Source organism: Lynx canadensis, chromosome B1 (assembly GCF_007474595.2).
Source record: "Lynx canadensis isolate LIC74 chromosome B1, mLynCan4.pri.v2, whole genome shotgun sequence".
In the NCBI taxonomy this organism is placed as follows: domain Eukaryota; kingdom Metazoa; phylum Chordata; class Mammalia; order Carnivora; family Felidae; genus Lynx; species Lynx canadensis.
This window is the reverse complement of record NC_044306.2, coordinates 131,507,448-131,524,810: the sequence shown is the minus strand read 5'-3', so window position 1 is coordinate 131,524,810 and position 17,363 is coordinate 131,507,448. Positions and strand designations below refer to the sequence as shown.

Here is a 17,363-nt window from a genome sequence, read left to right as displayed (position 1 = left end):
ACATCAGAAGATAATTTATCATCTTATGAATGTCACAATAATATTATTCAGATTATAGTCAGTATTTGCAGAATAGTAAGTTCAGTTAGTAGAATGAAAAAACCGTATAAATGTCATTTAAAAATGTAATCTTAATTTTCATACTGATAACTTCCTTTGAAGCCTAATAATAGTAATATTATAATAATATAATATTGAATACTACTTATTAACACTCAGTATATCACAGGTGCTATAAAAATTATACTATATATTAGCCCATTTAACAATACTTATGAAATAGCTGTCATTGTTGTTATTGTTGACGATAAGTAAACTAACTCTCAGAGAGATGAACCGACCTATTCTGCTTAGGTTCGTGCAACTAGTTAGTGATGGAGCCTGGCCCCTGGTCTCTTGGACTCAGGGCTCAGTCCTCAACCACTATGCCCAGAGATTGTGTAGTAACGTTCACCCGCCTTTCTCTTCCTTCTGCTTCTGTTCAATGCATCAAATCTATCTCAGTGTCTGGCCATACCTGAATATTCCAGATGGCCAGGATTGATACTCACAGAGAGTTTCCTTTCTTGAAGATCCAAATATTGCCATTCATTCCTGCACTTACCAGGAATTAAAGCTGCTACTTTCCAGTTTGGATTTTCTGTGATATGGCCAGTGGGCAGTTGTCACTGAAAGTCACCATCAATGATTCACAAGATCTTTTTCTGACTGATGCAATAGAAGGGAAAAATTCAGAGTCCTCATCCCTATCAGTTCCTTGTGAGCCATCCCCATATTCAGCTACATTAATCATGATTCCTCCTAGGCCAGTGCTGATAAGCTGTTCCAGTTGAATCACTAAATATTTGATTGTGTCTAAACAATATTCCCATAGACACCAAGAGGGTTTTATTTCATCTTTGAAGATTTGTTTGTACAGCAATTGGCAGACTTGTCCCCGCAGAGAGGGTTTGGCTGCTTGCCTTCTAAGAGGAGCTGAATTCTGCTGCAACACGTCAGCAGCAACATCACTGAGGACGCGCACGCCCTCCTCGTAAAACCACTGACTTTTTTTTGTGACCATTTCCCAGTGCTTACCAAATATACTTAACTCTCATCATAAACTTCTTTTATTCATAATTGCCCCTTTAACCACTCCTCTTAAGAAAGATTACATTCTACATAAGACTTGCTGCTGTACTAAATACACTTCGTAAAATTATTGGTGAGGATATAAGTGATTTAAAAGAGAAAAATAGGAGCCTGGATATTTAACTGTTTTATACCACTTTAAAACCATATCTAATTTTTGTGACTGTGCATTGAGACAGTTATGATGACTATGGAGCACTGATTTTGGAATCAGGAAACCAAGATTCAGGTCCAGTCTGGCAATATATTTATTTGCGACATGTCATTTATTTTCTAAAACTTGCTTTCTTATTATAAAATATAGAATAATATATCTACCTCAAAAGTTTGCTGTGAGGATCATGGAACTAACTTGTATACAATATCATTAAATTAGTTACATCCATATGATATAATTTTTTTAGCCATACCTGATGTTTATGGTTTTTCTCTAATATTTTCAATTAACACTTGACATATAATCATTTACATATATCAACATAATTTACAGACTCGTGGTATTCCATCATTCCCTATCTTTATAAGTCATTGTATTTTAAATTCAACATATGGGGTGCCTGGGTGGCCCAGTCGGTTGAGCTTCCGACTCTTGATTATGACACAGATCATGTTCTCACTCTCATAGTTAGGAAGTTGGAGCCCACATTGGGCTCTACAGTGACAGCATGGAGCCTGCTTGGGATTCTTTCTTTCCTTCTCTCTCTATCCCTTCCCTGCTTGCTCTCTCTCTCTCAAAATAAATAAATAAATATTAAAATAACTTCAACATATGTTTATAACTGAGTTAATGCCTATCATATAATGATAACTCAAAAAGAATAGGATACAAAATGTAAAGGCTTAAGTGTAAAAAAATGTATCTGTGTTAACAATTGCTGAAAAGTACCTGCAAAAAGTTTAATAATGGTTTTTTCCCAAGGTAATTTCTACTCGTCATGTGTTTTTCCATATTATAAAAAAATTAACATTTTCAAATATACCTCAAGATAACGAATAAGTTGGGGCACCTAGGTGACTCAGTTGGTTGAGTATCTGACTCTTGATTTCAGCTTACATCATGATCCCAGGATCCTGGGATTGAGCCCTGTGTCAGACTCCACTCTAAGTGTGGAGCCTGCCTAAAATTCTCCATCTCTCTCCCTCTGCCCCTCTCCCTGGATTGTACTCTCTCTCTCAAAAAAAAAAAAAAATAACTAATATGTTGACTTCTGTACAAAATAGTTAACTGTAAGCTAATTAAATTTTGAAGGACAAGTGCTTGAATTTAGAATTCATGATATATAAGTTCTCCAAAACCACACACAAGTTTGGTGATCTGCCCGAAGCACTCATGGAACTCGGCATATAGTTATGCACAGAGCTAAGGTTTATTATAGTGAGAAGATACCTGATAGAATCAGAGTGGGCAAATGATACGGCAGAGTCTGGAGAAATCTTGTACCAGCTTTCTTATGCTCACTCTCTCCTATAAAGGAGCACGCTTGTGTGTGTTCTTTCTCTAGTCCCCCTTCCCCCCCACACACACACAAATGCAGTAATGTATGTGCAATATTTCTTACCAGAGAAGTCCTTCAGATGGTCAGCACTCAAGGGTTTTATTGGGGCTTGTCTTAGTCAATTCAGGCTGCTGTAACAAAGTACCATAGATTAGGTGGCTTATAAACAATAGAAATTTATTCCTCACAGTTCTGGAAGCTGGAAGTCTCACATCGGTGCATCATGGTTGGGTTCTGGAGAGAACCCTCTTGCAGGTGGCAGACTGTACATGTCTTATATTCTCCCATGGCAGAAAGGGAAGGAGTGACAGAGCTCTCTGGGGTCTGTTTAAAAAAAAGGCATTAATCCCATTCATGAGGACTTCACCCTCATGACCTACTCACCCCCCCGCCAGAGTCCCCACCTACCAATACTATCAGACTGGGGGGTGGGGGTCAGGATTTCTATGTATGAATTCTTAGCCAACACAAACATTCCATCTATAACAGGACTGGCCATGTAGGCACCCTCTGCCTAGCATCTACCACAACTCCAGACTCTCAGAAAGAAAACAGATGTTCAGGATACCCACATTATTTGTACAAAAAGTCGGGGCATGGTGAATGACGCTTACCAATTAGGAAATGGCAAGAAGCCAAGTGCCCAGATGTGGGCTAAGGACAAAACCTTGCAAGCAGGCCTCTCTAAAGCTAGCAGTCTCAGGCCTGCTCCATTAATTCTTTTCTGTTCATGATCGTAAAGATATTCATTATGTCAGAATTGATTAGCAAGCCTGTCTGCTGGGGATAGTCTCCCCAGTTTGTGTCAATAAAACATACCAGTGTTGGAGAGAATATTAAATGTACTATTTTCGTTCATGGTTCCTGGGAGAAGAAAAGACTCCCCAGGTTTCCATGTGATTCTCCTTCAGATGGAAGGATGACGATTGAGGAGAGGATGCTGACAAAACTGACAGGCCCTTCCTGTACCTTGTCTTGTAGTAAAGTGTCCATGGTATCTGAGGTGAGCAGGCAGAAACCCATGTGTTTGATACTCACATCTGAACCAAAATTTGTAACACATGGTCTGACACAAAAAAGGAAAGGGGACAGAATACCAAGTCCCCATTTACACAGACACCGAACTTGCTTAGGTTCTTTCTCCTGAATCACAGGAGCTATTTCTACAATAGACTATTCTTTGGCACCCAAGAGTTGAAAACAGATTTGATTATTAACTGGTCCATAACTAGGGGCTCCTGGGTGGCTCAGTCAGTTGAGCGTCTGACTTCGGCTCAGGTCATGATCTCGCGGTTCCTGAGTTCGAGCCCCAAGTCGGGCTCTGTGCTGACAGCTCAGAGCCTGGAGCCTGCTTCGGATTCTGGGTCTCCCTCTCTCTCTGCCCCTCCCCTGCTCATGCTCTGTCTCTCTCTCTCTGTAAAAAATAAGTAAACATTAAAAAAAATTTAACTGGTCCATAACTAAATACAATGAATAGATGTCTTTGTACTGGCATCAAAAACACTATAAATTGAAAATTGCACATGATAGTATGATTTCATACATGAGTTATCAAACACGAGAAGGAAAGTGTGGGGATTATTAAATCACATATTGTGAACTACTGTCTGAGCAGACATTATAGTTACATCTTGACAAAAAATTGAAGCATAAACATAATAGCTGTACCAAATTTTAACTGCACATGAAGTTTGAGAAACATTTAATTGTCAATTTCACTATACATAGCTTAAAAGTGACCCTGAAAAGAAGTAATAAGTATTTTATTATAAGATTACTTTGAACTATTCAAATATGTTTATGTTGAATACCATTCTTTGGGGGGAAAATATGACATGTCACCTTTACTGATATCATTATTGATCGATTTATTTTTTTTTAATTTTTTTAACGTCTATTTATTTTTGAGACAGAGAGAGAGAGACAGAGTATGAACAGGGGAGGGTCAGAGAGAGAGGGAGATGCAGAATCTGAAACAGGCTCCAGGCTCTGAGCTGTCAGCACAGAGCCCAAGGCGGGGCTCGAACTCACTGGCCGTGAGATCATGACCTGAGCCGAAGTTGGACGCTCAACCGACTGAGCCACTCAGGCACCCCGACATTATTGATCGATTTAAACTCAAGACTCTTCAACTCCAAAAAATTACCCATAATATCATTACACAGTGTGTGGAGAATTAAAGAAATCAGTGAAAGAAAGCTATTGCATGGCATTGTGCCAGAATGATAGAGGAACCAAAATATACATCTACCTTTTACCAAAAAAGGAAGCCATTTTTATGGTTAATCAATGCTCCTTTAAGAATTCTTTTCTAGACTTTATAATCATAAGCAAGTGTTAAATTTTAAAATATGTATGGATATTTAGATTTGAGAGGCATCAGCATAAAGACAGTGTTTTGAAACTCTGGGTGGGGTGAGATAAGCCAGGGGAAGGCATGCATTCTACAGAGAGATGGGAAATAGAGCAGAGTCAGGGGAATAACATCCTCCAAGGGTGGTGGAGAAAGAGAAGTGAGGAGAGAATAGTGAGAAAAGAGCAAGAAGTAGTAGGACAAGCATACCTCAGGTGGATGTTAGCATCTGATTGTATTCTGCAAGACTGCCGTATTATTGGAAGCTATGAAAAGTCCTCAAGTAACCCAAATAGTTATCTGGGTACTAATGATATGGCATCAACTCTACTTTCCAAATATCACCTAAAATCAGTGACTTTATTGTAATCTAAGAAATTTTCTTAAAAATCTCAAATTGCATATCTACCTCTAGATCTTTAAAAATAGCTTCCTAGATTAAAGGTGCAGTAAAAGTATCATATAATTTTTATAATTCAGTGTTATATTACCCCAAAGTGTTGTGCTCAAACTAATTTAAGCAGTTTTTCTCTTAGGGTCAAATAACTATCTTAGAATTATTAGTTATTTGAAAATAGTAACAGTTCCTAACTGCTCAATTCGACAAATATAACTGAGTGCTAAATGGAATCAGGTACTGTTCTAGGTATTTTGGATACATCATAACTTTTTTTTTTAAAGCTATCTTCCTGAAGTTTACACTCTAGCAGTGATAGAGGAAAAAAACAATTAATAAAAATATAAATTGCATTATATGTTAAAAGGTAATAAATGCTATGCAGAAAAGGAAAAGCAGAGAAAGGTAAGGGAATCAGTGTACTGCAGGATACACCAGGATATGCTGGGAGCAGATTACAACATTATTAAATAAGATGATAGGATAGGCTTCAACTGATAGGAAAATAGTGAAGTCGGCAAGAAACTGGGAATATAAAGATAAAGAAAGCAAGACTCTGGCTCAGAGACTTTGTAGTTTTGTTTTAACAAAAGTTGATCATAGAGGATGTGCCTAGAGAGCAATGTGACATTTGGTTGTTGTTATGTTTTATGTATTTTTATTTTTAAAATTTTTCATATGCTGATGAACACTAGTTATAAAACTATTTTGAATGTGAAAGAAATATACCAAAGTATGTACTAAGCACTAAATGAATACTATATGTTTTCATTATTATAAGGGTTTCATTTCTTATTAAGAACTGGGTGTTTGGGCAAATCTCATGTAAGAGGGAGATTTGGGCTGAACATTCATTAATCAATCATTTACATCCTGTGTTGAGTATACTATGTTCAGATTCATTCTCTTGGTAACAAAGATTTTTTTTTAACATTTATTTATTTTTGAGAGACATAAAAAGATACAGCACAAGCTGGGGAGGAGCAGAGAGAGAGGGAGACACAGAATCCAAAGCAGGCTCCAGGCTTTGAACCCTCAGCACAGAGCCTGACACAGGGCTTGAACTCAGGAACCATGAGATCATGACCTGAGCTCATGACCTGAGCTGAAGTCGGATGCTTAACAGACTGAGCCACCCAGGCACCCTGAAGATTTTTAAGCAGGAATATGGCTAATCATGTATGTGCATTATTAAGTTTGAGGTCTTTAGACAGACCAGTTAGAAAATCATTATAACAGCTCTGGCATGAATAGATGAAGACAGGAATAAAATGGAAGCTGGGAGTATCAGTTAAATGTAAATATATATTTAGTAGAAATTATCTAATTGAAAATACAAAGACTTAGAATGAAGAATAACAGCAAAGTTTGAATAAAGCATCAATCCCATAAAGATTTCCACTAATGGAAATAGGAACATTAAGGAGGAAGCACAGATATATACAGGAAGGGAAGTTTAGTCTGTGATACATTAGTTTAAAAATCAATTATTTCTGCAGCGGCGCCTGGGTGGCTCAATCAGTTAAGTGGCCGACTCTTGATTTCAGCTCAGGTCATGGTCTCATGTCTCATGGTTTGTGAGTTGGAGCCTGACATCGGGCTCTGTGCTGACAGTGTGGAGCCTACTTAGGATTCTCTCTCTCCCTTTCACTCTGCTGCTCCCTGCCTCTCTCTCTCTCTCTCAAAATAAATAAATAAACTTAAAACAAATCTATTTCTATCAAAAGTTCATAAGTTAATTAGTAATGTAAGCCTCAAATCAAAAACTGGTTTGCAGGTAAAAGTTGGAAATTACTTGCACAGAGGCGATGTTCAAGGACACAGAAGTAAGTTAGAAAGCTAAAGAAAAAGAAAAGATAAAAACATGGAGATATCCTATGTTTGATGAAAGCGAGAAAGAGAGAGAGAGATCAATGAAAGGAAAAAAGAGAAGGAGTGATAATAATCAGGAAAGTATATGTATCACAGAACTCAATCTTTAAGAAAAAAGAAAATGAAAACAAACAAACAAAAAGAAACATAGGGATGTGGAAGGATGCACAGTCTGTGAGTTTTGACAAATGCAGTCATATGATCACCACAACAATCAAGACAGAGAACCTGTCCATCACCCATCACCCCCTCCTCTACTCCCAGTCACTGGCAACAAGTGGTCTGTTGTCTTTCCTCACAGTTTTATCTTTTCCAGAATATTTCATAAATGAAACGCATGTACGTAGGCTTTTGAGTCTGCCTTCTTCCACTTAGTACACTAGGTTTGAGATTCATCTGTGTTGTTGAATGCATGCCTTTTTATTTCCCAGTAGCATTCCACTGCATGGACGAACCACAGTTTGTTCATCCATTTCCCAGTTGAAAGATATTTTGGTTATTTCCAGTGTGAGGTGATTATGAATAAAGCAACTATAAACATTCATGCATAGGTTCCTGTGTGCACACAAGTTTTCATTTCTTTTGAATAAATACATAGCAAAAGCATAGCTTGCTTGTAAAATAAGCATAGTTTTATAAGTAATGGCGAACCACTTGCCATTTCCACTAGTAATGTACAAGAATTTCTCCACAACCTTGCCAACCCTTGGTATCATCAATATTGTTTATTTTACCATTCAGTAGGTGTGTAGTTGTATCTAATTGTGATTTTATTTTGCATCTTCCTAATGACTAATAGTGTTGAACACATTTTAATGTATTTGTCATTTTTTAAATACTGTTTTTGATTAAATGCTATGACTTTTAAGAAAAAGGTGAAAACAGTTGATGATATCAAATAGAAACATTTAATTTCCTAGGTCATGTCTTAAGATAAATGAATGGTAGGGGCTCCTGGGTGGCTCAGTCGGTTAAGTGTCTGACTTTGGCTCAGGTCATGATCCTGTGGTTTGTGAGTTCGAGCCCTGTGTCGGGCTCTGTGCTGACATCTCAGAGCCTGGAGCCTGCTTCAGAATCTGTGACTCCCTCTCTCTCTGTCCCTCACCTGCTCATGCTCTGTCCTTGTCTCTCAAAAAGTAAATAAGTGTTAATTAAAAAAAAAAAAGATAAGTGAATGATAATTTAATGACAAGGTTAGAGTAAATCTTCTGGGACAGAGCGAATACATTTGCGAAGGATAGCAGATAGGATTAAATGAGTTTTAAAGCTATATTTGAAAGGCTGAGAAAAAAGATCCCAGAAAAAGTATCAAGAACAACAGATGTGAGTTAAAAAGAAGAACAAAAATAAAAACTGATGACTTGAAGGAAAAGTAGTAAAGATGGTCAGAAACAGTATTTCCATCCATCTATCCACCAATGGATAGAATGAGTAATTAGAACAATGAGTTTGGAAACTTAATATAAGCAAATAAATACACTTCTCTAAGTTGTTGGCAAGGAGCATATGAAGCACTTTTAGAGCAATGGAAGGATAAACCTTATTTGAAAGGAACAATTTTGATAAATGCGGACACAGACTAATGCTGAAAGTTAATGTATCCATAAGTATGAGGGTGGAATCATTTTAGAGAGCATTGGAATTGGAAGGAAAAATAAAGTCCTAATGTTGTATGGGAATGTTACCTTGACCTAAGTTGTGCGGTAGATTTGTACATCATACTCTTCTCTGTATATGACAAAACTGGCCCAGAGGCAATGTCAAGTTTCCTCACTCCTCTTTGGAAACTCCATTCTGCCCCAAGCAGAGATCAGGGTTATCTTCCCTCTGCAATGTTATTGTTTAAGGAGGGAAAGAAAAAGAAAGAAAGAAAGAAAGAAAAAAGAAAGAAAGAAAGAAAGAAAGAAAGAAAGAAAGAAAGAAAGAAAAAGAAATCTTGATGCTAAAGCAGAACTAAGGAATAAAAATGCAAAATGAATTAGGTAAATACTAAATAAAATGACAGTAAAATATATTAGATAAAATGTATTATATATAACATTATATGTACTATAAATAAAAATAAAAATGAAGAAGACATCCATATAACAGGCCACTTCATTTTATTTATTTATTTTAGATTTATTCTTAATTTTATTTATTTTGAGAGAGACAGAGAGAGCACAAGTGGGGGAGGGGCATAGAGAGGGAGAGAGAGAGAATCCCAAGCAGGCTCTGTGCTGCCAGCGCAGAGCTTGATGCAGGGCTCAAACCCACAAACCCATGATATCACAACGTGAGCTGAAACCAAGAGTCGGATACTTAACCAACTGAGCCACCCAGGTGCCCCTGCCACTTCATTTTTTTCATTATCTATCGAGTAAGTGTTGAATGACCTCTGAGAAAGATTGAGGGGACAGAGTGGTAAATTCAACACACTCCCTCTTCTCATGGACCTCATAGATTTCACAAGTAATTATAATAGAGAACGACAAATATTAGCAAAGGCAGAGTGCTTTGAAAATGTAAGGAGTTCTCCAGTCAATTCAAGTTTTACGTGAACATTTATGAAATGTAGAAGTAGGATTAATGAGAAAGTGTAACTTGAGTACATATTAGGAGCCTGAAAGCAAAGACCAGAACAAATTGAAGCTTATGAAACATTCCAAGTCAATGGCAAAGAAATTTTAGTCATGTTCAGAGCAGGGAAATGAATATTGAAAGATTAGTTATGCTACTTACCCAAGATAGTAGAATGTTGAGTTGGCAGAACTGTTCAACTAATCATACTGACCTCCACCAAAGAAAATAAATGGGCTATAAAGAGTTTAAGAGGTTACTGAAGCCCAAGGTAGGAGAGAAGCTGTGGAAAGTTTGCTTGAGATTATTCCGTGTCTCTAGAAAAACATGCCATTGACATCATAGCATCAAACTCCACCTGGTCTTTGAAAATGTGAAGAAAGGATAGAGTGTTGGGTTAAGAATGTGGTCATCTATTCAATCTTTCATTAATCTGTTTATTCAACTTTATTTTATTATTTTTAGTTTTTAATTTCACTCCAGGTGGTTAACATACAGTGTTATTAGTTTCAGATGTATGATATAAATGATTCAAGAATTCCATACAACACCCTGTGCTTCTTTATTTCACTTTAAAAAGACATTTTAGCACTTGGTATGTCAGGCACCGTGCTGGTCAGTAGTGACACAAAGTTTAATACAGGATCCAAGCCCTGACTTCACAAAAGCTCACAATCTAATCGAGAGTCAGGAGAATACGTGAGCAATTACACTGAAGTTTGATAAATTCAACACGAGAACTTCTGAGCATCTGACAATAAGAGAATTAATGTAATTAATCCTATTGACAGGGATGAGAGAAGATTTCAAAAAGAAAATGATGCTTTTAGGGGGTCTGATTTTTGCTGTTAATTCAAGAAAAAATTGCCTTTTGAGCACAGCGTATGCAAGAACTTATAAAGATGCCTAACCACTTTTTAAGTATTTTAGTAATAAGGTAGAAATGTGAGTCGGATGATGTACAAAAGTAGATTTTAACTGATTGTATAACCATAAATAGTTTCAATTTATAAATCAATGTCAATCGGTCTTTAGTTGTCTGTTATAAAACTCTGTGCTTGACACTGATCCATTAAGTATTTTCATCAGTGACTTAGATGAATTTAGATAAAACATAAGTTTGAAAATGATGAAGCTGGGAGTGTTAATTTAAAACATTGTATACAGAATTAAAGAACAGTTTCTATGGACAGATGGTAAATCAAGTCTAATAAGATAAATGTAATTATTGGTAATAATTACAAATCCATACTAAAATGAATTAAATAAACATGAGATTTTAGATAATTTCGGTGACATCAGAACATAGAAGACCTGTTATGACACAATGTAATGCAGTTGCAAAAATTGAAAATGAACACTTAATACTTATGTAATATTAACAAAATTATAAGGTCATTTCATTTCAGTATGAGGTCATAACGGGCAACTGTTACTGTAGCCTGCTCTAATTAGAGTCAATTCCCAATATATCCAGTTCTGGAAGACATGGGCATAATTTTATGTATCATGGTGTGGATTGTTTAAACAGGGATTTGGAGACCAGAGTTGTCTAAAACATCAAAGAAGGCAGAGAAAAGGACTTAAAACACAAGTGGCAGAAGCAAGTGCAGACCAGTGTGTGAGGCTCCCTGGACAGGTATTCAGTAGGAACATGAGATGCCTCAGAAGGCAAACCATGTGTATTCTCAGCAAGTTCCAGCTACTACAGCAATAGGAGCAATCAAACTCAAGTGAACCCCTCCTCCAGATGAATGAGCCTGCAAAGGAATCAGAATAAAGAATAAAATGTCATCCTCTGAAACAACTCAGAGAACAAGGAAATACCCTATTCCTAGAGATAATGGAATGGGAGGGAGGAGAAGAATGAAAAGCATATCCTACACATTAAATAGAAAGCAAAGGCCCTGGTTTTATAGAATCACAGTAGAGCCAAGAGGAATACAAAAAAGTACATTTCTAGAATTTCTGAAGTTCTCCTGCCTCGAATAGGTTTGATCCCTGATTCTCGCATGGGGGCAGAGTCTACAGGTGAGAATAGCGTTTTCCGATCTGGGAAAATAAGACTTATAGAGCTGATCAGATTGCATAAATAATTCAGTGTCCCCTCAGCGCCACTGCACAGTTGATTCATTCCTAATGAAACACTGTAATTGAACACTACCCTGTGAGTCGATCACTGGGCTAGATTCGGAGAACATGAAAACAGATGAAGCCAGTGCTTTGACATAAAGAATTCACATTTCTATAGGTAATGGAGAATCATTGAAGTTTTTAAAGCTAGGAAGCAATGAGCTAGGTTTTAGAATGATAGGTAACAGTAAATGGAAGGGTTTAATAACCTATTCACTTGGTTGAGAAATGATGTTAAAAAAAATGTAGGCCAGTTAGAGACATTTTTAAAAAGATAATACATACATGTAGTATTTTCCATAATGAGCAAATCAGTTTATTGAATATTGAAGAAAATATATCAAAATAATTTAAACCAATTTCTAATTGTGTAATATATATTTTCTTTGCAAAAAAATTCTAATAATACAGGCATGTAGTTTGGTCACATTATATGTGAATTTGAATTACTTAAATATGAATTATAATGTATATAAGATATTTACAGATCTCACTTCTTGAGAAAAAGGTTAAACAAAGCAAATAACCCTAAATTTAAAAATCGACTATCAGGTTTAGAAATGAGTAAATTGTAAGCTGTTTACACTTTTGTCACAAGGTGGCGCCATAGCGGTAACTGTGGCCGGTAATGTATTCCCTAACCTTTTCTCTGTGTTTACATAATTATGAATTACCTTTATAACCATATTTATAATTTGAGGTTTTCTAAATAATTGAAATTATTCTATATCTAATGAGTGAACTGGAACTTTCTGCCTTCGGTAAATCAAATGGGTCAGAAATCTATCTCATTCTTTAACTGCTGTCTAATATTCCTTAGGGAAAAGATACCTATAATTTATTTTACAATGAAACGGCCATTTAGGTGTCTTATAGTTTTTCACTAATGCAAATTATGTCATAGAGAACATTTTGTTAACAATTCTCTTTGTATACATAGGCAAATGTCTCTGGATTTTATATTCTTCCAGGAGAAATTTCTAGCTTTGAGCACATGAGCCTTTTTAATTCTGATAAATATGGTTAAATTGTTCACTCAAATGTTCTAACAATTTAAGGTCTAACCAACATTGTATGAGAATGCCCATTTTTTCCATAACTGAATATTTCCTGTCTTCTTAAATGTTGCAACCTGATATAAAAATGGTGGTGAAAATTTACTATTCCTTAATTAGTGAAGTTGAATAGGCTTTAAAAATGTTAATGAACTTTTGTGGGTTTTGTTCAGTATTTGGCCAGTTCATATCACTTGTCCATTTTTCACTTTTTTTCTCACAATCCTTTGGATTGATCAGAGCTTTTCATATCTTATGGATATCGTTCGTTCGTTCTTTGTGTTTGTCAAAAAAAAATTTCTCTTAATCTGTCACTCATCTTTGAACCTGATGATGATGACTTTCACTGCAAATGTGTTTTGTTATTGGGTGGTCAAAGGTCAGGATTTTCTCTTATGGCTTCTGGATCTTTGTTTTGTTTTGCTTTGAGTTCTCCAAAATGTTACAGCTCTACAAAGATATTCTTTTCACTTGATTGTAATATCATTGTATGGATTGTTTGGGTTCATGTTTTTGTTTTTTTATTTTTTATTTTTATTTTTTTTACATTTAGTGTTTTTGTATGTGGAAAGTACGTTATACAAATATTTAATTTATATTAGCACCATGTATGTACCCACGTTTTTTCTTCTCCAATGATTTGAAGTACTACCTTTATCAGTTCCAATATATATAAATCTGTGTCCAGATAGCCTATTCTGTTCTACAGTTAAGCAAAATCTTAACATTTTCACACAATGGATTGTCCCCACTTTGAATATCACAGAATGATCCTCACTTCGAAGAAGCAGTAAAAGGAGCTCAGAGAGTTAAGAGGTTTCATGAAGTCCTGGCACTATACTGGCGGCCAACCTGGGCCTGGGAACCCATTTTTCTTATTTCTGCTTCAATGTTTTTCCCATTCAGCTGCAAACTATAATTTAAGATCAACAAGAAAATAGGTCACTTTCAGCCTCTCTTATCTCGGTTCTTTCTTTTTCAGGAACAGAGGGGTATTCAGACTGCAGTAGGTCCCCATGCCAGAACGGAGGCACATGTATAAACGGAAGGACTAGCTCTATCTGTGCCTGCCGACATCCGTTCACGGGTGATAACTGCACTGTCAAGCTGGTGGACGAAAATGCTCTGGCTCCAGGTAGGAAAGCGCACGCAGCCTTGGATTCGCTCAATGTCATAAAAACATTGTTTGAAAATATTCGCAAATGATTAATCTGGACTCTTGTGAGGATTAATTCCTTTTACTTCTGAAATTTACCGAATGACATACATGATTTACAAGCGGAAATGTCTGTCAGGTAAATCCATATTGATGTACCCTTGTTGAAATTTTCAATTTTGATAGAATAGAGGCAGTCTTTTTTTTTTTCTTGTACATCTTAAAAGAAAACATAGATGTACATACCTGATTGATATAAACTTTCTTCTCAAACAAGTTGATAAAGAAATATACCTTTGATTCATATCAGATATGGTCATTTAAATGAAGCTTTAATAAGTAATTAGCAGCATGTCTTCTATGAAGGTTAAGCTAACAGTGCCATTGTGACTGGGTGAGACTTAGAATATGCTCAGACGTACTAAGTAGAACCAAATGCCTTTTTTGTCCATTTACCTTCGTAAGTATTGCTTGTTACAAATTAAGAGTGTACCATTTCTGATTTTTATACAAGAAAATATGTGCAACATTTAAAATATATTTTCTTTAATGATGGCAAAAACATATTTTAACTCAGGCTTTCTTCAATAATATGCTGCATGCCAAAGAGTAAATGTTTTAGTCTATTTTTAAATCTCAGCCTTTGTAAGTACATTTGGCATTAATTACATAGAAAAGTGCTTTTGTCTACTTATCTATAGTGCGTATGACTTCGTCTGGCTTCCGTTTTAGCCTCTAGAAACTGTTTGACAAGGTGCTGGAAAAATTGTTTCTACATCATGTCAGCTTCAATTCCTACTAGGGGCTTTAAAACATGCTGGCATAACATAATAACCATAGAGTGCTTTGAATTTCTTTATCTCTGCAGAGATCAAAGCAACACGCAAATTGATCTTTGAGGCATTTCTATGAGGGATGTATTAAGCGTTATTATCATTCTATCCGGATCTGAATGGAGAAACTGAGGCTCACAGAGGGCAAATGATTTGAGATAAGCCAGCCAAGAGGCAGGCATATCTGCCTATGCCCTTGTTAAATCTGATGAATGACCTTTTTCCTTCTGGTAGCCCTTTTTATAACTGAGATAAAATGATAAAGAAATGGGGAAAGACAATATTTAAAAAAAAACATGAAAACTGACTCCACTTTTTTTCCTCTAACAGATTTTTCCAAAGGATCTTACAGATATGCACCGATGGTGGCATTTTTTGCATCTCACACATATGGAATGACTACACCTGGTCCTATCTTATTTAATAATTTGGATGTCAATTATGGAGCTTCGTATACTCCAAGAACTGGAAAATTCAGAATTCCATATCTTGGGGTGTATGTGTTTAAGTATACCATTGAGTCATTTAGTGCCCATATCTCTGGATTTTTAGTGGTTGATGGAAGAGACAAGCTGGCATTTGAATCTGAAAATATTAATAGTGAAATACGCTGTGATAGGGTTTTAACTGGGGATGCCTTATTAGAATTAAATTATGGGCAGGAAGTGTGGTTGCGACTTGTAAAAGGAACAATTCCAGCCAAATTTCCCCCTGCTACTACATTTAGTGGTTACTTGTTATATCGTACATAAATTAGTATGAAAGACAGACTATCACCTTCACTGAGAAGCAGCCAGAGTTTTCCTTTATCTTTGCATGCACATCTGCTCTGTTTTTGGCTTTCTACATGAAATGAAAATCAACTTTTCTTTTAATCTGAGTAAGCCTGTAAGTTTGTTTATGTCATAAAATTATTTCACTATCTCTCGGATAACCTGTTTACGGAGAAGTTTTGCTCGTAAAGAGATTTAGTGACACAGAAAACAAAGTGCATTTGTTGACATAATGATTTTTGTCTTCTCCAGTTAAGTAGTTTTAAGGTAATGTAATATGATTAAATGGCAATCATTCGATTTTGTCAGTCACAGTAGTCTCTACAATAAAATACTTACCTTTTGTTATTCCCTATGTATATAAATATATAACATACATTTCCCAAGTTCAAAATTCAAATAAATTACTGAAAGACTGAGAAGTGTTTTTTTGTTGTTGTCTTTTTAACTTTGATTTTTACTCTTCATTATTGGGTTGATCAGTTTTATATATTAAAATTTTCATTTGTAATCAAACTTAAGAAAGTTGTATTTGAAGCTTGAAATATGCTTAACTACCATTCTCTGTAATTTAGAGGTTAAAGTAGTAATTGACAAATAGTGGAACATTTACATCTATGTCTAAGCATGTATAAGTGGTTCTTTTACCTGCCTCCATGATACAATATCTACACGGAAAAAATAAAAGTTTCCTCTGATGAGTATCCTTCCAAGGCAGTGCAATCAGGCCTGCTCATCTTCTTTTAAAGGGGACATAAGATTCCAGAGTAATACTACGATTTATGTGATGTTCACTCTGTCCTGATTCTCTTCTAAGGAACTTACATGGAATGTCTCCTTGATTCCTCACAAAAACTCTTGTGAAGTGGGTATTATTATTATCATGTTTACAGTTGAGGAAACAGACACGGGGAGATTATAGGATGGACCAAGCTCCACAACCAGCAAGGACTGAGGCCGGATTTAGAACCAGGCCGGGTCTTCTCCAGAGTGGAGAGTCACCCTTCGTCTTTATTGCCTCCCATATATGTACCACAATTTACGTGATGACCTCTTTAGCTTGTTTAGAGTATTTTATTATAACACCGTTAATGTAGTGGACACCGTTAAATATACATTTTTTTCATGTTTAATAAAGTATTTCTGAAGAATACGTTCCTATAAGTAAATAGTAAAAATAATAATGAAAAAAAGTCTGGCTTGGCAAACATTCTTCAGGAATTAATTTACTTATTGCTCACTAGAATCCTATGATATATACATATTAGACCTATGACATACATATTAAGTATTATCATCCTCTTTCTACTGCTAAGAAACTGAGGCTCACAGAGGGTAACTACAGCAAACTATGGGAAATTTCTGTAATAAAGGACAAGCATATTTTTCTTATTTTGATAAGTACTATCAAATTGCCCTTGAAAAGATTTGTGCTGATCCATAGTCCCCTTTTGCTCATGTAAAAAAGCATTCTTTAGCTCCTCTTAACCCTCATCAAAATTCACAATTTTTAAAATATTGCCAATCTTGAAAGTGAAAATGATGTTTTCTTATAGCAGAAACTTGAGAAGAATTAAAATTGGCCAAAACTTGAAAACATATGTC

General features: G+C 35.8%; 1 protein-coding gene across 4 annotated transcripts in view; it reads left to right on the top strand.

Moving 5' to 3' along the window:
• The window catches only part of MMRN1 (multimerin 1), a 69,830-nt gene extending 53,650 nt beyond the window's left edge, over positions 1 to 16,180 (top strand). For all 4 annotated transcript variants that reach the window (XM_030313433.1, XM_030313434.1, XM_030313431.1 and 1 more), the window contains 2 exons: positions 13,979 to 14,131; positions 15,316 to 16,180. In XM_030313433.1, coding sequence (XP_030169293.1) covers positions 13,979 to 14,131; positions 15,316 to 15,737 — 575 coding nt within the window. In that variant the 3' untranslated portion in view covers positions 15,738 to 16,180. The remainder of the gene's footprint in view (positions 1 to 13,978; positions 14,132 to 15,315) is intronic.
• The last annotated feature ends 1,183 nt before the right edge of the window (positions 16,181 to 17,363 follow it).